This window comes from Stenella coeruleoalba (genome assembly GCF_951394435.1).
Source record: "Stenella coeruleoalba genome assembly, chromosome: 13".
Taxonomy (NCBI): Eukaryota; Metazoa; Chordata; class Mammalia; order Artiodactyla; family Delphinidae; genus Stenella; species Stenella coeruleoalba.
This window is the reverse complement of record NC_137159.1, coordinates 44,113,905-44,129,691: the sequence shown is the minus strand read 5'-3', so window position 1 is coordinate 44,129,691 and position 15,787 is coordinate 44,113,905. Positions and strand designations below refer to the sequence as shown.

The window sequence follows — 15,787 nt, the reverse complement described above, 5'->3', positions numbered from 1 at the left end:
GTATTCTGGCTCTCATTTCACTGGTCTTTCTGTACTATTTTACCTCCCTGGCCAAATGATGGTATCTCTGTGTATGGTATTTCTCTAAATACACAATAAAGAAAATCATGTGGTTATGCAGTATTGCAGTAGGCAATGAATTTTAAAATGATATGGAGTTAAAAAGAAACACATTCATCAGACTATTATCCCAAAGGACTGTGGAAGCTATTTAAAAGAAATCTTCAGTAAGGATTCTAAATCAGTACTAGAGATCACAAATGTTTAAAGAGTTTAAGCACTCACTGCTGCTTTTCTTGGTCCCCAGAGTTTGGCCATCTTCTAAAGAGTTTGAACCTACTGAAGAACTGTCTTGACTATCTTGATGGGGGAGTTGAAGAAATCCTTCACTGGAGTCTGAGCGGGTTGGTGTTAATGTTAGTGATTTCTGACGCTCCCGATTAATGTCTTTCTTAGACTTTATCAGTTTTCTCATTTTTAGAGTAATCCAGTTGCCTCTCCTAAAAAATAATTTAAAAAAATTCTTATCAGTCTAACATTCAACATATGAGTCCCTCTCAAAATCAGAAGCTTCTGTTTTGTTTTGTTTTTTTTTAATAAAAATGAAAATAAACCTGGTTAATAGTACCTTCTAGGAGGAGATGGGTCATAAAATTTGTATTGATCCATAATTTTCTCTTCTAATTTCTCCTTCTGTCGTCTTAATTCATTTAACTTATCACTATAAAAATAAAAGGACATGCATCATATTTTGTACAGTTATGAATGGTATTATTTGGGGACTATGATCTAACTTCTCCCCAGAACATAAAGAAATACAGATACCACGGTTGACAACTAAGAATTTAATAGGTAGTAACAATGGAATTTTTCTAAGTTTCTCATTTTCTTTAAATTTACGACTTACTTAAATAAAAGGACATAGGACTTAAAGTTTCAATTCTTCAATAGGATTTTTGTTTGAAGAAAATCTTCCATATTACAATATCATCATGACAAAAGAATTCTCTCAACATCTTTTTACAGCTATTAAACAACATTATATCAACACTGACTATTCCCCTATTTCTGGATCTTTAGTATATCAAATCATTTTTGGTATGAAGGGTGATTTATCATAATTTATATAGGCAAAAAATTAAAATGTTGGATAGCTTGCTTAACAGTTACAAATACAATAAATAATCCTACAATGACATCTTCATGCAAACAGATTTTTTTCCTTTATGGCAGAATTATTTAGGCTTAATTTACTAGTAGAGAATTATTTCCTGCCTCCAGGAATGCATGAATATACTAGCTTCACCACATCTTAGTTTCATTTTTATGTTCTTCACAGTATATATTATATAGGGAAATGAAAGTAAAATGATCTCTCTAAGAAAACTGTGATGCCAAAGAATACTATTTATTAAACAAATATTTAGCGATCATTCACAGTGAGGAAGGCATGAGCCATGAGGTGTATATAAAGATGAATAGTAAGTTGCCCAGCTCTGCTTATAGTACAGTAGGAGAGAGAAGATACATACACAAATGACTGTTATAATCCAAAATAGTAGTCATGACAAAATAAAAGTACCATGGAAGTACCAAAGGAACTTATAAAAGGGAAAATATTTCCATCTTGGATGACCAAGGAAAGCCTCATGAAGAAAAAGGCCATATCAGATAGACTGACACAAAAAATAAAAATGCTAAATTAAACAGCTGAGCTGAGAATAAGGAGTGAGGGAGTTTCACGTTTAGATTTAGCTTAACAGAAAATCAGAAGTATTGAAGGTTTCACTACAATGTGACATTATAAAATCTATGCTTTACATACCTTAACTCAGTGATGGAAGAGGATATTATCAGAAAGGATGGAGGTAAAGAAAGCATTCAGGATGCTAATGGGAGTAGCCTAATTGAGTGGGAGGGAAGAATTAGGGTAGTGGGAAATAGAAGGAAATGATTTGAGAGTTTATATGGAAGAAGAACTTTGTGAATAGATGTTGCCATTAGTTATACCACAGCTCAAATAGCACACAGCCTATACCTCCCAGTTCTTTTCTCCTTTTACCTGCTGAAATATCATCAGGAACTCCAAATTCTCAATACTACTTATTCACTGTCACTCCTACTAGGACGATGTGACAGAGGCATTCAGGTAGAACTGTCTGACATGTAAGATGATATTTTAAATTTAAATTCAAAAAGTCAGAATAGGTACTAATATTTATAAGTCAACTGTATACATACGATCACTGAAACCTTAGAAATGGATTATTCACCAAAGGTCATAATATTAAGAAGATAAAGTGTTGGATAATACCTCTGCTTAAGGGACAGGAAACTTAAATGCTAAAATTTTAGATACACTCATTGCTTCTTAAGCTAAAATACCCCTTATGGCAGAGAGTAAAGGCATACGTGCTGCCAAAAGGATTAAAGATCCCAAGTGGCCAGCCACAAATGTGAAATTCCTTTGAAATTTACATTTACCTTAAAAATTCACACAAACTGTACCTTTTGCTCCTTGGTATACCTGTGTATTAATATAAAAATAATGTTCCTTGCCCCAAATTTTGTAATAAAATTGACATTTAAAAAAATGTACGGTGTATCCTGGTTTCAAATGTGCCCTGAAGCTCACCATTATATACGTTAAGTCTGAAAGTCACATATTACTTCATTTACGCCTTAGGATAATGCTGGAAGTAGGTGTTATATCTCTATTTTAGAGAAAAAGAAACCAATGATCAACGAAATGAAGTAACTCGTCTATAGTCACATAACTAGTAATGAGAAGAATTAGGATTTGAATTAGGAGCTGTCTGATTTCAACATCTGTGCTATTTCTATTATACTATGGTGCTTCTCATTTAGGGAACAAGAGGAAGAGAAGAATTTAGTAAAGGTGAATCATGGTGTATTACAAAGACTATCCACTGAGCTAACCTGGCCAAAATCTCTGATTTTACCAGATTTCTACACTCTCAACAGAGAAACAACTTACCAATAATTAAGCTCTGTCAATTCTATCTTTCACATCTCTCTTGTATTGATATTTGATCTCAACTACCACTGCTTATGAATTATTTTTCATTAGATTATTGCAACAGCCTTCTTAAAACTTAGTCCTTGTCTCTATTCTTAGAACCTCCAATCTACACTCTAATGTCATCAGTGGTTTAAACAAACAATCAATCAATCAAACAAACAAAAAGCACAAATCTGATCACATTACTCCCCGATTAAATTTTTCAGCAAGTCTTTTGTACGGCAAAGAAAACCTTTGTCAAGTGGCTCCTGAGTGTTTAGCCACTTCTCTGCTACTCCTCCTTCCTCAATTTTGTTCCAGCAAGAACAGTTAATTTTTAGATCCTATACCACAGTAATAATATACTTTCATCACACCTCCTGTTTCTGCATTTGCTGCTCTCTTGGCTGGTATGCCTCCTTAGGCAAACTCCTACTGAACCTTTAAGTCTCAGCTCAAGCAATCATCTTTAGAAAGTCCACCTTCTCTTGCAGACTAAGGTATTCCTTCCCTTATATTTGCTGTATTTCTATGGTTTCCTATACACACCTCCATTACAGAATTTATTTGTATTTCTTGCTTTATATTAATAGTTCATTAAGAGTAGGATCCATGTGTTTTTATGTTAGTTTTTCTGGTTATTAGCCCAGAACATAAACATTAAAAAAATATATATCGAAATAATAATGTTGAAAATCAAGAAAAATTAGCATTGCATTTCCTCTGCCATCAGGTATGGCAATGATAAAATCATGAGTAATATTTCAGAGTGCAAGATTATTTGGTACCTACATGTACTGTCTTTGTTCAACATGAAAAAGATCCTTGCTTTCCATATTCTGCTCCAATAGTGTTCTGTTCTGTAGCATTAATGTCTGAATTTGATCTAGTAGATGTCGATTTTCCTCTTCTAAATTTCCTTTAAGTTGGCTTAGCAACTGTTTAAACACAAACATTTATTTTTAAAAATATCAACATTTATATTTAACATAAATCCCCCAAAACATCTGAAAAATATAAGTACTTCACAAAGATTTAAGTCTTCTGCTATTTGAACAATCAGATAGCTGTACTCTGATCAGAACATGAGTGATTATTTTAGTAATAATGACAGCTAAAGTACTGGGTTATGTGCTGGACACATATGTTTTCTTAATTCTCACAAACACTGGGTTTAACATATAATAAATTATCTAGTTCCAAAAACAAACACTGCTTTCTTTACAGCTGTTTGACTTAGAGTCCAAAGCTAGATTCCTATCTCTGGCCTTCCATTTAAGTAGCTATAAAATGCTGAACAAATTAGTAACTCTCTGAGCCTCAATGACCCCACCTATAAATTGAGGATAACAACTCCCATCCCCCAAGACTGTTGCAAGGATTAAATAATATATGTAAAGTACGTGGTGTCATGCCTATGGCACATAGTAGGTACTTAATATACCTCATTCTTCCCCCAACCACTGTTTTCAAGAAACCTTAACAGTTTGTGTATAATTTTTATGGCTTGATCCAAGGGAGTCAGCTAATCTAGTATCAATAAATGGGTGGGGGATTCCCTGGTGGCGCAGTGGTTGACAGTCTGCCTGCCGATGCAGGGGACACGGGTTTGTGCCCCGGTCCGGGAAGATCCCACATGCCGCGGAGCGGCTGGGCCCGTGAGCCATGGCCGCTGAGCCTGCGCATCCGGAGCCTGTGCTCCGCAATGGGAGAGGTCACAACAGTGAGAGGCCCGTGTACCGCAAAAATAAGTAAGTAAGTAAATAAATAAATAAATGGGTGGTATTACTACTGATTATTACTAGTAGTTAGGCTGCCAGCATGATTGAGCTGCTGCTTCTCTGTAGTCAATAGAAATTAGAAATATGCCTTAGTTAGGCCAGAGGTTTCAGTAGAAGTCAGAGAGACCAAAGTAGTGATTGTCAAAATTTAGTGTCACTTGTAGAATGTATTTTTTAAACGTAGGGAAAAAAAGCAAGAAAAAAAAAAAAAAGAAAAAGCAGAAAGTATACTATGAATACCCATAAATAGCCATCTAGATCTAACAACTGTCAATACTGTGCTATATTTGTTTTATTTATCTATATGTTGTTAAATTGAAATACAACATATGTGGTAGATTCACTGCAAAATTGAATGCAGTGCTCCTCCTTGCACCCTCTTGTGCTGTGACTTCTCACTTTTCCTATCAAGAAGTGGAATCTACTTCCCCTCCTCTTGAATTTGGAATGCCTCTGGCCAAGGGAAGGAGGTAGAAGTGATGGTGTGATAGTTCTAAGCCTAGGCCTCAAGAGGCTTATGTGCTTCCCTTCAGTCTCTTGGAATCCTATTGGAGGATGAGAGACCGCATGGCACAGACAAGTTACACCAGCTGGGGCCACCTCAGACCAGCCAGCTCTCAGGGTACGTGCCAGCTGACTGCAGATACAGGAGCAAGCCCTACCAAGATCAACTGATCTCAGCGCACACATCAATGCAGATTAGCACATCTGCTCAGCTAACCCAGACTCATGAGTAAAAATAAATGTTTACTGTCCCTTACCACTGAGGTTCTATGGTTCTTATACAGCATTACTGCATCAGTAGACAACTGATAAAACATATATACAGAAAAGAGAACAAATTTTAAGTGTATATACAGCTCAATGAATATCACAAAATGAACTCATGTGTGAAGCAGCACCCAGATCAAGAAACAGCACATTAATTGTATTCCAGAAACACTTGTGGTCTCTTCCAATTACCACCCCTTCCCACAAAGATTAACTACTATACGAACCTCCGACACTATGGATTCATTTTTCCACTCCCTCCAAATCATGTTATTATATGACTTAGCCCCTACCCAAGGGTTAGCATTTGACTCAAGTTGGGACACTCAGCCAGGGATAAGGTAGTTAGGGCCCTTTCTGATCTCTCCTGAGCAGTGTTCTAGACCACCAGTGACATGTAGGACCTTATCAAGACAAATTATGGCTAGCTGTCTCATTCCTTGGATCTCCACGTTAAATTTCTCAGTAGTTTCCTGGTCCGTGACTTGCCACATCTAACATTCCAACCTCAGGCTATCTGAGAGTTGACCTTTGACAGCCCTCCTGGGTGTGGAACTCTCCTGTTCTCTGCTCAAATCAAGCCAGTCCCCTCCAGTAGCAAAGTGGTTGGTTTTCAAGGCTTGTCCCTTGCCTGAACTACCAGGTATGGAGAAAAGGGAGGAAGGGACTAAGAATGGGAGAAGTCACATGATAAAATGCCTCAAACAACCTCCTACCCAAAGCTGAGTAGTTTTTCTTTAACAAAGTCTTCTCAATTTGTTGTATGTCTTTGCTTGAGTTCCAGAGCCCTAAAATGGTTGTTTTTGATAGTTCTGTCCAATTTTATTGTTTCTGGGGAAGTTGATATTGTCATGTTCTTCACTGTACGTCATGTTCCTCTGTAAGTGTATTACCCCAATTATATTTTATTTAACCTTTTATAAATCACAGGCAGAATGAATGTTCTATAATTTCTGAACTCTTTTGGGTAATTAAATATGTATGATTTCAAACTAATTTTTCTATTAGTTTGTGATTTTAGACAAAAAGCTTTTAAGTATTACTTTTCTGATGCAGTCTATTACTAATTCCATTTAAGGGTTTGCTTAAGTGCTGGTTTCCTAAAAGTTCCAAGAAATTCAGACGTTAAGCTATATTCAAGCTTTAACAATTTAGGGTCCAATCATAAAATTTAAGAATTATTTAAGGCTTTCAATATCCTTTTTCTATTTCAAAACTTTTATCACTTTATCAAACAATCATGGGAAGAGGCATGGAATTATGTTAAGAGTAGAACTGTATACATAAGGCAGATGTCACTTCTGTTCAAAACTCTCCCATGGCTCCCCTGTTTTACTCAGAAAAGTGTTTTACAATGGCCTATAAAGGCAACATATCTGGCCCAGGCATATCTCTGAGCTCATCTCCTACTACTCTCCCCACTTTGCTCATTCCACTCCAGCCACACTAGCTTCCTTGAGTATTCCTCAAACATACCAGTATTCCCCTGACCTAGGTTCACTGTGTGGGCTGTTTGCCTGGAATGTTCTTTCCCCAGATATCCACATAATAATACACGAATCTTCAAATCTGTGTTCAGGGATGCCTAGTTAAAATTTCAATCTATACTCCCTCATCCACTTTGGGGGTCCTTATCCCCCTTTACCCTACTCCATTTTTACTTGCACATAACTTATCATCTTGTAACATACCATATGTTGCAGACTAATCTTCAAAATGGTTACAGCAGTATTTCCAGTCCATATGCTCTTCCGGAATCTTGCCATTCACCATCAAGAGGCTGAGTCTATTTCTCTTTCCCTTGAACCTGGATGGGACTTTGACTGCCTCGGTGAATAGAATGCAGGGGAAATGATGCTGCCTGACTTCTGAGGCTTGATCATTAACATAGAGATGGCTTCTGTCTGGTTCTCACCACGTTGTGAGAAAGCCCAAACCAGTCCATGGGGAGAGATCATGTGAAGAGGAAACTGATGCTTCTAGCCGATAGCCAGCATCAACACCAAACATGCACTCAGCCTTTCAATCTTCCAACTGAGGGCCCAGATGCAAGTGGAGCAGAGACAAACTGGCCCTACTGTCCCTGTCCAAATTCTGACCCACAGAATATGTGAGCATAAAAAATGGCTGTTTTATACCACCATGTTTTGGGGTAAATTGTTACACAGCCATATGTAATGAAACACTGAAACACTATATATTTCACTTACTTATTACGTTTATTGTCTGCTTCCTTCCAACAGAATATAAGCTCCACAAGGAATGAGATTTTTACCTTTTTGGTTTACTAATACATGCCAGGTGGTCAGTAAACATTTTTTCATTAAACAAGGGTTAATTTTTCAAAGTATCTGAACATATAAGTTTAAACTAATAATAAAAATTGTTGAAATTAATGATAAAGGAAGAAGGAAGTTTTTCTGAATGATTTGTGAATTTCAATTATCCCTGACCAATTCTTTTGGAAATACCCCACTAAACATATACTGCTATTATCATTATTATAATATGATTGTTTACTTTTTAGGCAAGTCTTGATACCTAAAGAGAAGGAAACGGCAATTAAACTTATTAAGCTCACCTCACACTGGTTATTTAGCTTGGTGGATGTGATGTCCAGTTGTTGGTATTGTTCCTTTAACTTTGAAAATTCAGCTTCTAATCTTGTTTGTTCCAGTCTGGAACTATTTAGAAGACTTTTCAAGTTTTTATGGTCAGTTTGTAAAACTTCAGTCTCTTTTAAAAGCTGATTATATGTATGATTCAACCTATAATTAGAAATCATGATATAAATAGAGTTAGATTCTCTTAATAGATTTCATTATAATTTACACAGTGTGAAAATGCTGTAAATCACATTCAGACATACTTAAAGAATATAAAAGATTCTCTTGCCAGTGATTAAACTTATCAAGAATCAGTTTCTAGTCTGTAAAAACTATACTTTAAAACTTTTAAGTATTAATTGAAAAATATTTAGATTAAAGGACAAAAGAGAAAATAACCAATCCAGTTTTGATTAACCTAGAGAATTCAAAGATTCTACAATTCAACATGAAAAATAAAGAAAAATCAGATCGAGCAAATTAATCAATCCAGTATGAGACATGGTAATCTATCAATCTGTTGCCAGATAACTGAGATATACAAACTTCAATCAAAATTTTAGTTATTGAGGGCTTCCCTGGTGGCGCAGTGGTTGAGAGTCTGCCTGCCGATGCAGGGGACACGGGTTTGTGCCCTGGTCCGGGAAGATCCCACATGCCGTGGAGCGGCTGGGCCCATGAGCCATGGCCGCTGAGCCTGCGCGTCCGGAGCCTGTGCTCCTCAACGCGAGAGGCCACAACAGTGAGAGGTCCGCGTACCGCAAAAAAAAAAAAAATTAGTTATTGAGATTTCTGCAGTTGTGGCAAATTGTTCATATTTATGCAGTCCTCAATTATTCATGATAAATTTTGGATTTTTTTGTAAAAATCACAGTATAGCCTTTTCTGTTCCTTTCCACTATTATACCTTTAGAACAAGGTCCACTGACCTCTAGGAGGGAGATCAGCAAATTCTTTCTATAAAGGACCAGAGAGTAATAAATACCTTAGGCTTTGTGGGTCGCATGCAATCTACAGCATGCTCTTCTTTTTTGTCCCCCACCACAACGTTTTAAGATGTAAAAACGGTTCTTTGTTTGGGGTTGTACCAAAACAGGCTGCAGGCTGGATGTGGCTTGCTAAGCTAGCTGTAGTTTACTAACCTTCATCTTATGGAAGGAATTAAGATCAGGAACCCACAAAAGGCGGAGGGAGCCAAACAAAATAAACTTTTGCTCAGGATGATACTTGCTCAGAACATCTAATAATTTAATTCAACTCATTTTCCAAACAATTTGAGTACGCTTATAAGAATTATAAATAATAAAATAATACATTTTAAAAAATCATGACTTGATAAAAAAGTAAAATGGCAAGACCAGAAACATACAATAAACACTCCATTAATAGGTTGAATCCATGTATGAATGCATGCCATGTGTGTAACAGCTGGGCAAACCTCACTGAGGCATATAGACAGCTACATAATGCTTCATGGCAGGAGGGGATATAAAAAGGTAGAATAAACAATGTCCTCAATATCATCTCACTGGCAAATACTAAAATAACCTCTTTAAGAGAGTTTTTTTACATTGTCCCTCAAAGCTGAGAACGTTAACACCAAAATGCAATTCAGTGAACATAATTCTAAAGAGACCAAGACAACCTAGTCCACCAACTTTCTTGGTTTGGCATTATCGAAGATTAAAACTTACGCTATTTAGAGGAATGGATAAACTACTGTTCTTTAGATTAAGTCTTCACAAATATCTTTTATTTGTAAAAGAGCTCTTTCAGGTTTTACTTAAAGCCTTTTCTTCCCTTAGAACACAGGCATGAGTGCATAAAAGCTGGGCAAGAACAGCACTGAGAGACAGAAAATACTCTACTCAGGACCACTCTTCCCTTCCAAGCCTGCATAATCTTCTGGTTCAAGTTTGTCATGCTCAATTTCTTCTTATCATTTAGGCTGAGTTCTTTCTGGAGACTCTTCATTAATGTATGCAAAACAGATTTCTGGAAGGTCTACTCAAGTTCACAAACTGTCCCAGTTTGGTGTGAATCCCAACAAGGAAGAAAGGTTAGGTTGAAGATGGGACTTCCAGACTAAACGCATTCCCCAATGTTATGTATGTAATATATCCTTGTATCCTATAACTTGTCATAATTTGGTCTTCTGTTGTTTATACTGTACAAATATATGTTCCTTGATTCTAGCTTGGTGTTGAGCTTGTTAAAGTTCAAATCCATCAGTACAGAATTTCTAGTTGTAAAAATTCCTAAATTAAAAACTACTAAGTATGAAAATGAAAATGGCTCTAGAAGCCTAGGGATTTTTTTAATAAAGGAAAAGAAATAGATGTTTAATTCTAAAAATAGATTGCATTAAATCCGTAATAGGACAAATACTCAATGAATGATCCCCAATGAATTTTGTGTGCTGTCTTTCAGCACTTCTGCTATGGCAATGTAAAAGCAGTACAAATGTTTAGGCTGTCTAAATTTTTCAAAGGCTTCCAAAAATTTTTTGAAAATGTACTCTTATGAAGTAGGGTGTGATCACCAGTTGACAAGTTTTGATTTTCCCAAGGCTTCAAATTAAAAAATAATTGCCCCATGGCAATATGAGACCATTAAAACCTAAGACAGTTAAAACTAAAAGTACAAACAATGAGCTAGAAAATGATAAAGCTGCTCACTTTTAGCACCTTCAAAGACAAGAATCAGGATACCAGACTAGCAGAAAGAGAAAGACATAAAGAGTCAGGTTTCATTACATTCTGTCTCAATAAAGTATGTAAATTCTATCGACATACATGGAAATTTTGTTATATAATGTGGCTTAAAAACATAATTAGTTGAATAAATCAAGATAGAAACATCGAGAGAAAGCAGAAGATCCAGGTTTTCGTCTGTCATTCTATAACTAGCTACATGATTTCGGTGGGTAATTTACTTATTGCTCTGGGGTCTTTTTAAAAAATTCTAAGTTATGGATGGTACTACAAAGGGGCAACATACACGTTGGATATAATGAATAATACAAAACTAAAATATATAAATATTTATTACCTATCATTTTCACCACAAAGTTTCTTGTATTCTGCAGCTACAGTTTCATGGTTTTTGTTTTTAAGCAGCATTTTTTCCTGTTCTACCTTCAGTGTTTTTTCCAAATCTTCCAATTGTCCTTTCTGTTTTAGTAACTGATTGTAACTGGAAAAAAAAGTTATGTATTTGGTTTATAATATTTCCTTAGAAAAAAAGAAAACATTTTAGAAATAAAGGAAACAATAGTAATTTATTAATATGTATCACATAAAACATGTAAATTTATATATATGTCCTACATAAATTATCTCAGACCTGTTTAACATATACAGTTTATTATACTACCCAGTGAAAATTGGTTTTAAGTTAACAGCACAAGAAAAGATAATAAATTACCGATCTTCAAGGTCTTTATGTTCCACCTCAAGATTTTTGTGGGCAGACTTTAGAGTTCCATGTTTAGCAATGAGAGACTCATACTCTGAAGCCTGTCGTTCATGCAGAAGTTCCAGCTTTTCATGATCTTTGATCAGAGAATCATAGAGAGATTTCAGGTCTTCTCGCTCTTTGATTACAGATTCATTTTCATTTTCTAAGGAAGACTGCTGGATTAGGAGTTGTGCATTCTGGTTCATAAGTGAGGTACTTTGGGAATTAAGAGTGGAATTTTCAACCTACAAGAATGCATACTGTATTAGACACAAGAAAAATAGCTTATAATGTTCTTTTTTTTATAGTAAAAGACAATGTTAACTTTAGGAAGCACTAAATAAATCACTGCGGATATATTCATATTATACTGAGAAAATTTGGATTTTAGCACCCTAAAGAATAAGGTTATCATTTAATTTTGATTTTTGGTAGGTGTTACGATATATATTATGAGATACATATCATATATATGTTTTGGGTTGAATTATTTAATTTAATTAATTTATTTATTTTTGGCAGAGCCGCATGGCTTACAGAATCTTAGTTCCCCGATCAGGGATTGAACCTGGGCCCCCTGCAGTGGAAGCGTGGAGTCCTAACCACTGGACTGCCAGGGAATTCCCAGGGTTAAATTATCTTGAATGAAGGTGATTAGCAACAATTCCATGAAAAAGAACAAAATTTGAAATGCTAGTTTATCATTTTCTAGAAGTTGAGAGTTGATAGAAGGAAAGAATTACTTGTGAATATTCAATTGGTAATTTTCTCAAGTCTAAATTAAATTAGTATTTACTGTATCATTTGGAAAAGAGATAGAGAAAGAAGAATGTTTAGATTCAGAGGGGGAACTTCTTCACTGCTTTTTAAGAGGTTTCAGAGAGTTGCACTTTCCCCCACTTGACTGCTCTATTTGAAAAGACACTGGTAGTGTTAAGTGCAAGATGGATCATTTGAATTAAGGATAAGTCCAAAGACAAAATTCTCATGCTGTGTTGTTTTCCAGTAACTTAACTAATAGATATGCTGCAATCATACTCTAAAACAAGGGTTTCTACCTGATTAATTATTAGCAGCTTGATGAAACGGGTAAAAGGCCATAAAGTCAATAAAAATAAAATTATCTTTATTTCATGAGTAAATTTATTACTTAATTTAGAGGCTCTGACAGTTAAAAAATGCTGATATCCGAAAATTTGGCAAAGCACATATAGAAATACTTTATCTTCAACTAATTGTTAAATTCTCTCTCTAGGAAACAATGTTACCATGTCTAGTCATCCTTATTTTAATAGCATAATAGCATAATTCAAGAGTTTTGTTGCATATCCCGATAATTTTACATTACAACCTGAAGCTTGGCATTCTGTGTTTGAAGAGTGGTATTCTGCTCCTGTAATGATACTGTCTGCCTCTGAAGTGCAAGAATCTGAGCCTGCAAATTATTGTTCTGTGTCTCAAGTTGCTTCAGTTGAGTTTTCAATGCTTGCTTCTCTGCTTGTAGTGTAGCATTCTGAATAAAGAAAACACATATTTAGAAAAAAGCAGCATCAAACATATTTCTGTTTAACAAATACTAGAATGTTATACAAGTGTTTATTACCATTATAATCCAAAAAAACTCAACAATCTTAAAAGAGAAAAAGACAAAACACTTCCCCTCTATCCCAAACTGTAAAAAGATATTTAATCTAAGGAAAAGAAAGCAATACTAAAACCTTAATATACTATTGTGTCTGTGCTCTGCCTGCTTTATAATGTCCAACAAATAACATATTCCATTATACATATATTTATTAACACAAAAAACTAGAATGGGATTGTCAGTTCAATGGTTTTTATGCTGTTCAAAAGTGCCCAGAGTGCATGGGGCTGTGTCTAGCCAATGGAGTGTACCTTTTCAAATTGCCCAAAGGCAAATATATATATACACACACACACACACACACACACACACACACACACACACACACACACACACACGTACGTGGTGGTCCCAGGGGTAGCAGCAAAACTAAGTATTTTATAAACACAAATATTTGGAAGAGAAGCAGGAACAATCTAAGCCATCTGTTTAAAAAATTTAGTCCGTAATAGACCTAACAGATGTTACGTATTTTCTTTAGTGTTTTTTTCATGGCATAAAACACTAACTAAAACTCTATTTCATCTATAGGACTTCTGGAGCAAATCCAAACAAAACATACTATTTTCAATTTTTCCAATACATATGGCCATATTTCAATTTTATAGTTAAACAGCTGAATTACTATGTAAATCATTATATTTAATGTGATAGATAATAAAATGTTTGTTATGGATACTACATTTTCAAGATCATTTCTGAATAAAAATTAGCATCAAAAAGTATAAACAAAGAATCCTTTAGAAAACCAAAACAAAACTTTAATGTACAAGGCCAGAATCTGTATAATTGCAACATGCAAAAAAAGTTACAACTGAATCACAACAGATCACATTTATCATATCTACCTTATGGGACAAAGACAACATTCACTTTCAAGTTATAGGCCTTCAAGTTATATATACTACATATCACTGCATAAAAGGCAAGTCATGATTTGACCCATATATTATACCATAAAATCAAAGCTGAGGAAGAAAAATGCTTTAAAAATGGGTGTTGATATTGTACTTGTGTTTTGTTCATTTGATCACATAAAAAGGATGAAAAAAATTTACACTGGAAAATAATATGGAATAATGATGTACTTGTATACCATTTTGATACACCAAAGAGGTGAACCATTTTTCACCTACACATGTTAACTACTATTATAGGTCAGCTCTTTAGAAACCAAAATGTACAAACTCTAATGATAAGTCTGGGTATTCCCTAAGAATAAGAAAAATTCCTACAGTCTATAATGAAGAGAAGAGATAACTGAGAGTAGATAAGATATCTCAGAACAGGAAAAAGTTTACAATGGAAAAGTACAAAGTTAACAATATATGTACTAGCAAATGCACAAAAATTACCAGTCTAATATAGGGTAGACATCTTTATAAACCCATCATCTAAAATAGCTAAACTATGACAACCAGGTAAATTTTTCCCCCAATGGAAATTTATAGAAGAAGTCAATGGAAAAAGAGATTTATCTTATACATTACACACCAAATTTTCTGAAATGTAATTATTAATCCAAGTGATTGATCTATACATATATATCACTGAATAATGAAACACAGGTATTCATATATGGCTGATATATACATAAAAAAGACATAAAATAGCTCGCTAATAATATAAAACACACAAAATATTTTCTCCTATCACTTCAATAAAAATTAAAAGGCTGGTAATATCCAATGTTAATCTGAAAAAATAGGTATTCTGTTAGTGGGATTGAAAATTGATATTTCTGAAAAGCTCATATGATTATATCAATTAAAATTAAAAAGCAGAAACTAACACAGGATTGTAAAGCAATTATACTCCAATAAAGATGTTAAAAAAAAATTAAATACACACACATACACACCGAAATATGTGTGTGTATATATATATATATGCTCTTTGTCCTATCAATTCTACTGAAAGGAATTTATTACCCTATGAACATGTTATATATGGATTTTCATTGCAGCAAAATCTGAAAATAAATGTCCACTGATGTGGGATTTATTTAAATTATGGTAACATACACACAGAAAACAGAAGCAAACAGAAAAGCCCTGAGATAGGAACAAATAGAAAAGGCCAATATGACTACAATCAATTTACTTATTATGTGCCAGTCACTGTTCCATGTTTTCCACATATTAACAGATAATAATAATATTATCCCCTGATTAATAAGAATGGTTGGTGGAAGAATAATATGGTATAAGGTCAGAGATACAGGCAGGGCAATATCAAAAAGGATCTTACAGATGCAGTAAAGAATATAGATTTTATTATAAATGAAATGGGAAGCCACTGAAGATTTTTTGTAGGAAAATGACATGACCTGGATTATGTTTTAAAAATAACTCTAGGTTACTACATTAAGAATGGGTTAGGGCTTCCCTGGTGGCGCAGTGGTTGAGAGTCTGCCTGCCGATGCAGGGGACACGGGTTTGTGCCCCGGTCTGGGAAGATCCCACATGCCGCGGAGTGGCTGGGCCCGTGAGCCATGGCCACT

At 34.9% G+C, this 15,787-nt stretch overlaps 1 protein-coding gene across 5 annotated transcripts in view; it reads right to left on the bottom strand.

Moving 5' to 3' along the window:
* The window catches only part of CCDC88A (coiled-coil domain containing 88A), a 190,799-nt gene that overhangs the window by 14,641 nt on the left and 160,371 nt on the right, over window positions 1-15,787 (bottom strand). For all 5 annotated transcript variants that reach the window (XM_079940521.1, XM_079940522.1, XM_079940523.1 and 2 more), the window contains 7 exons: window positions 12,991-13,152; window positions 11,607-11,884; window positions 11,232-11,375; window positions 8,156-8,342; window positions 3,815-3,960; window positions 629-721; window positions 286-500 (listed from right to left, as the gene is read on the bottom strand). In XM_079940521.1, the coding sequence (XP_079796647.1) occupies window positions 286-500; window positions 629-721; window positions 3,815-3,960; window positions 8,156-8,342; window positions 11,232-11,375; window positions 11,607-11,884; window positions 12,991-13,152 (1,225 nt within the window). The remainder of the gene's footprint in view (window positions 1-285; window positions 501-628; window positions 722-3,814; window positions 3,961-8,155; window positions 8,343-11,231; window positions 11,376-11,606; window positions 11,885-12,990; window positions 13,153-15,787) is intronic.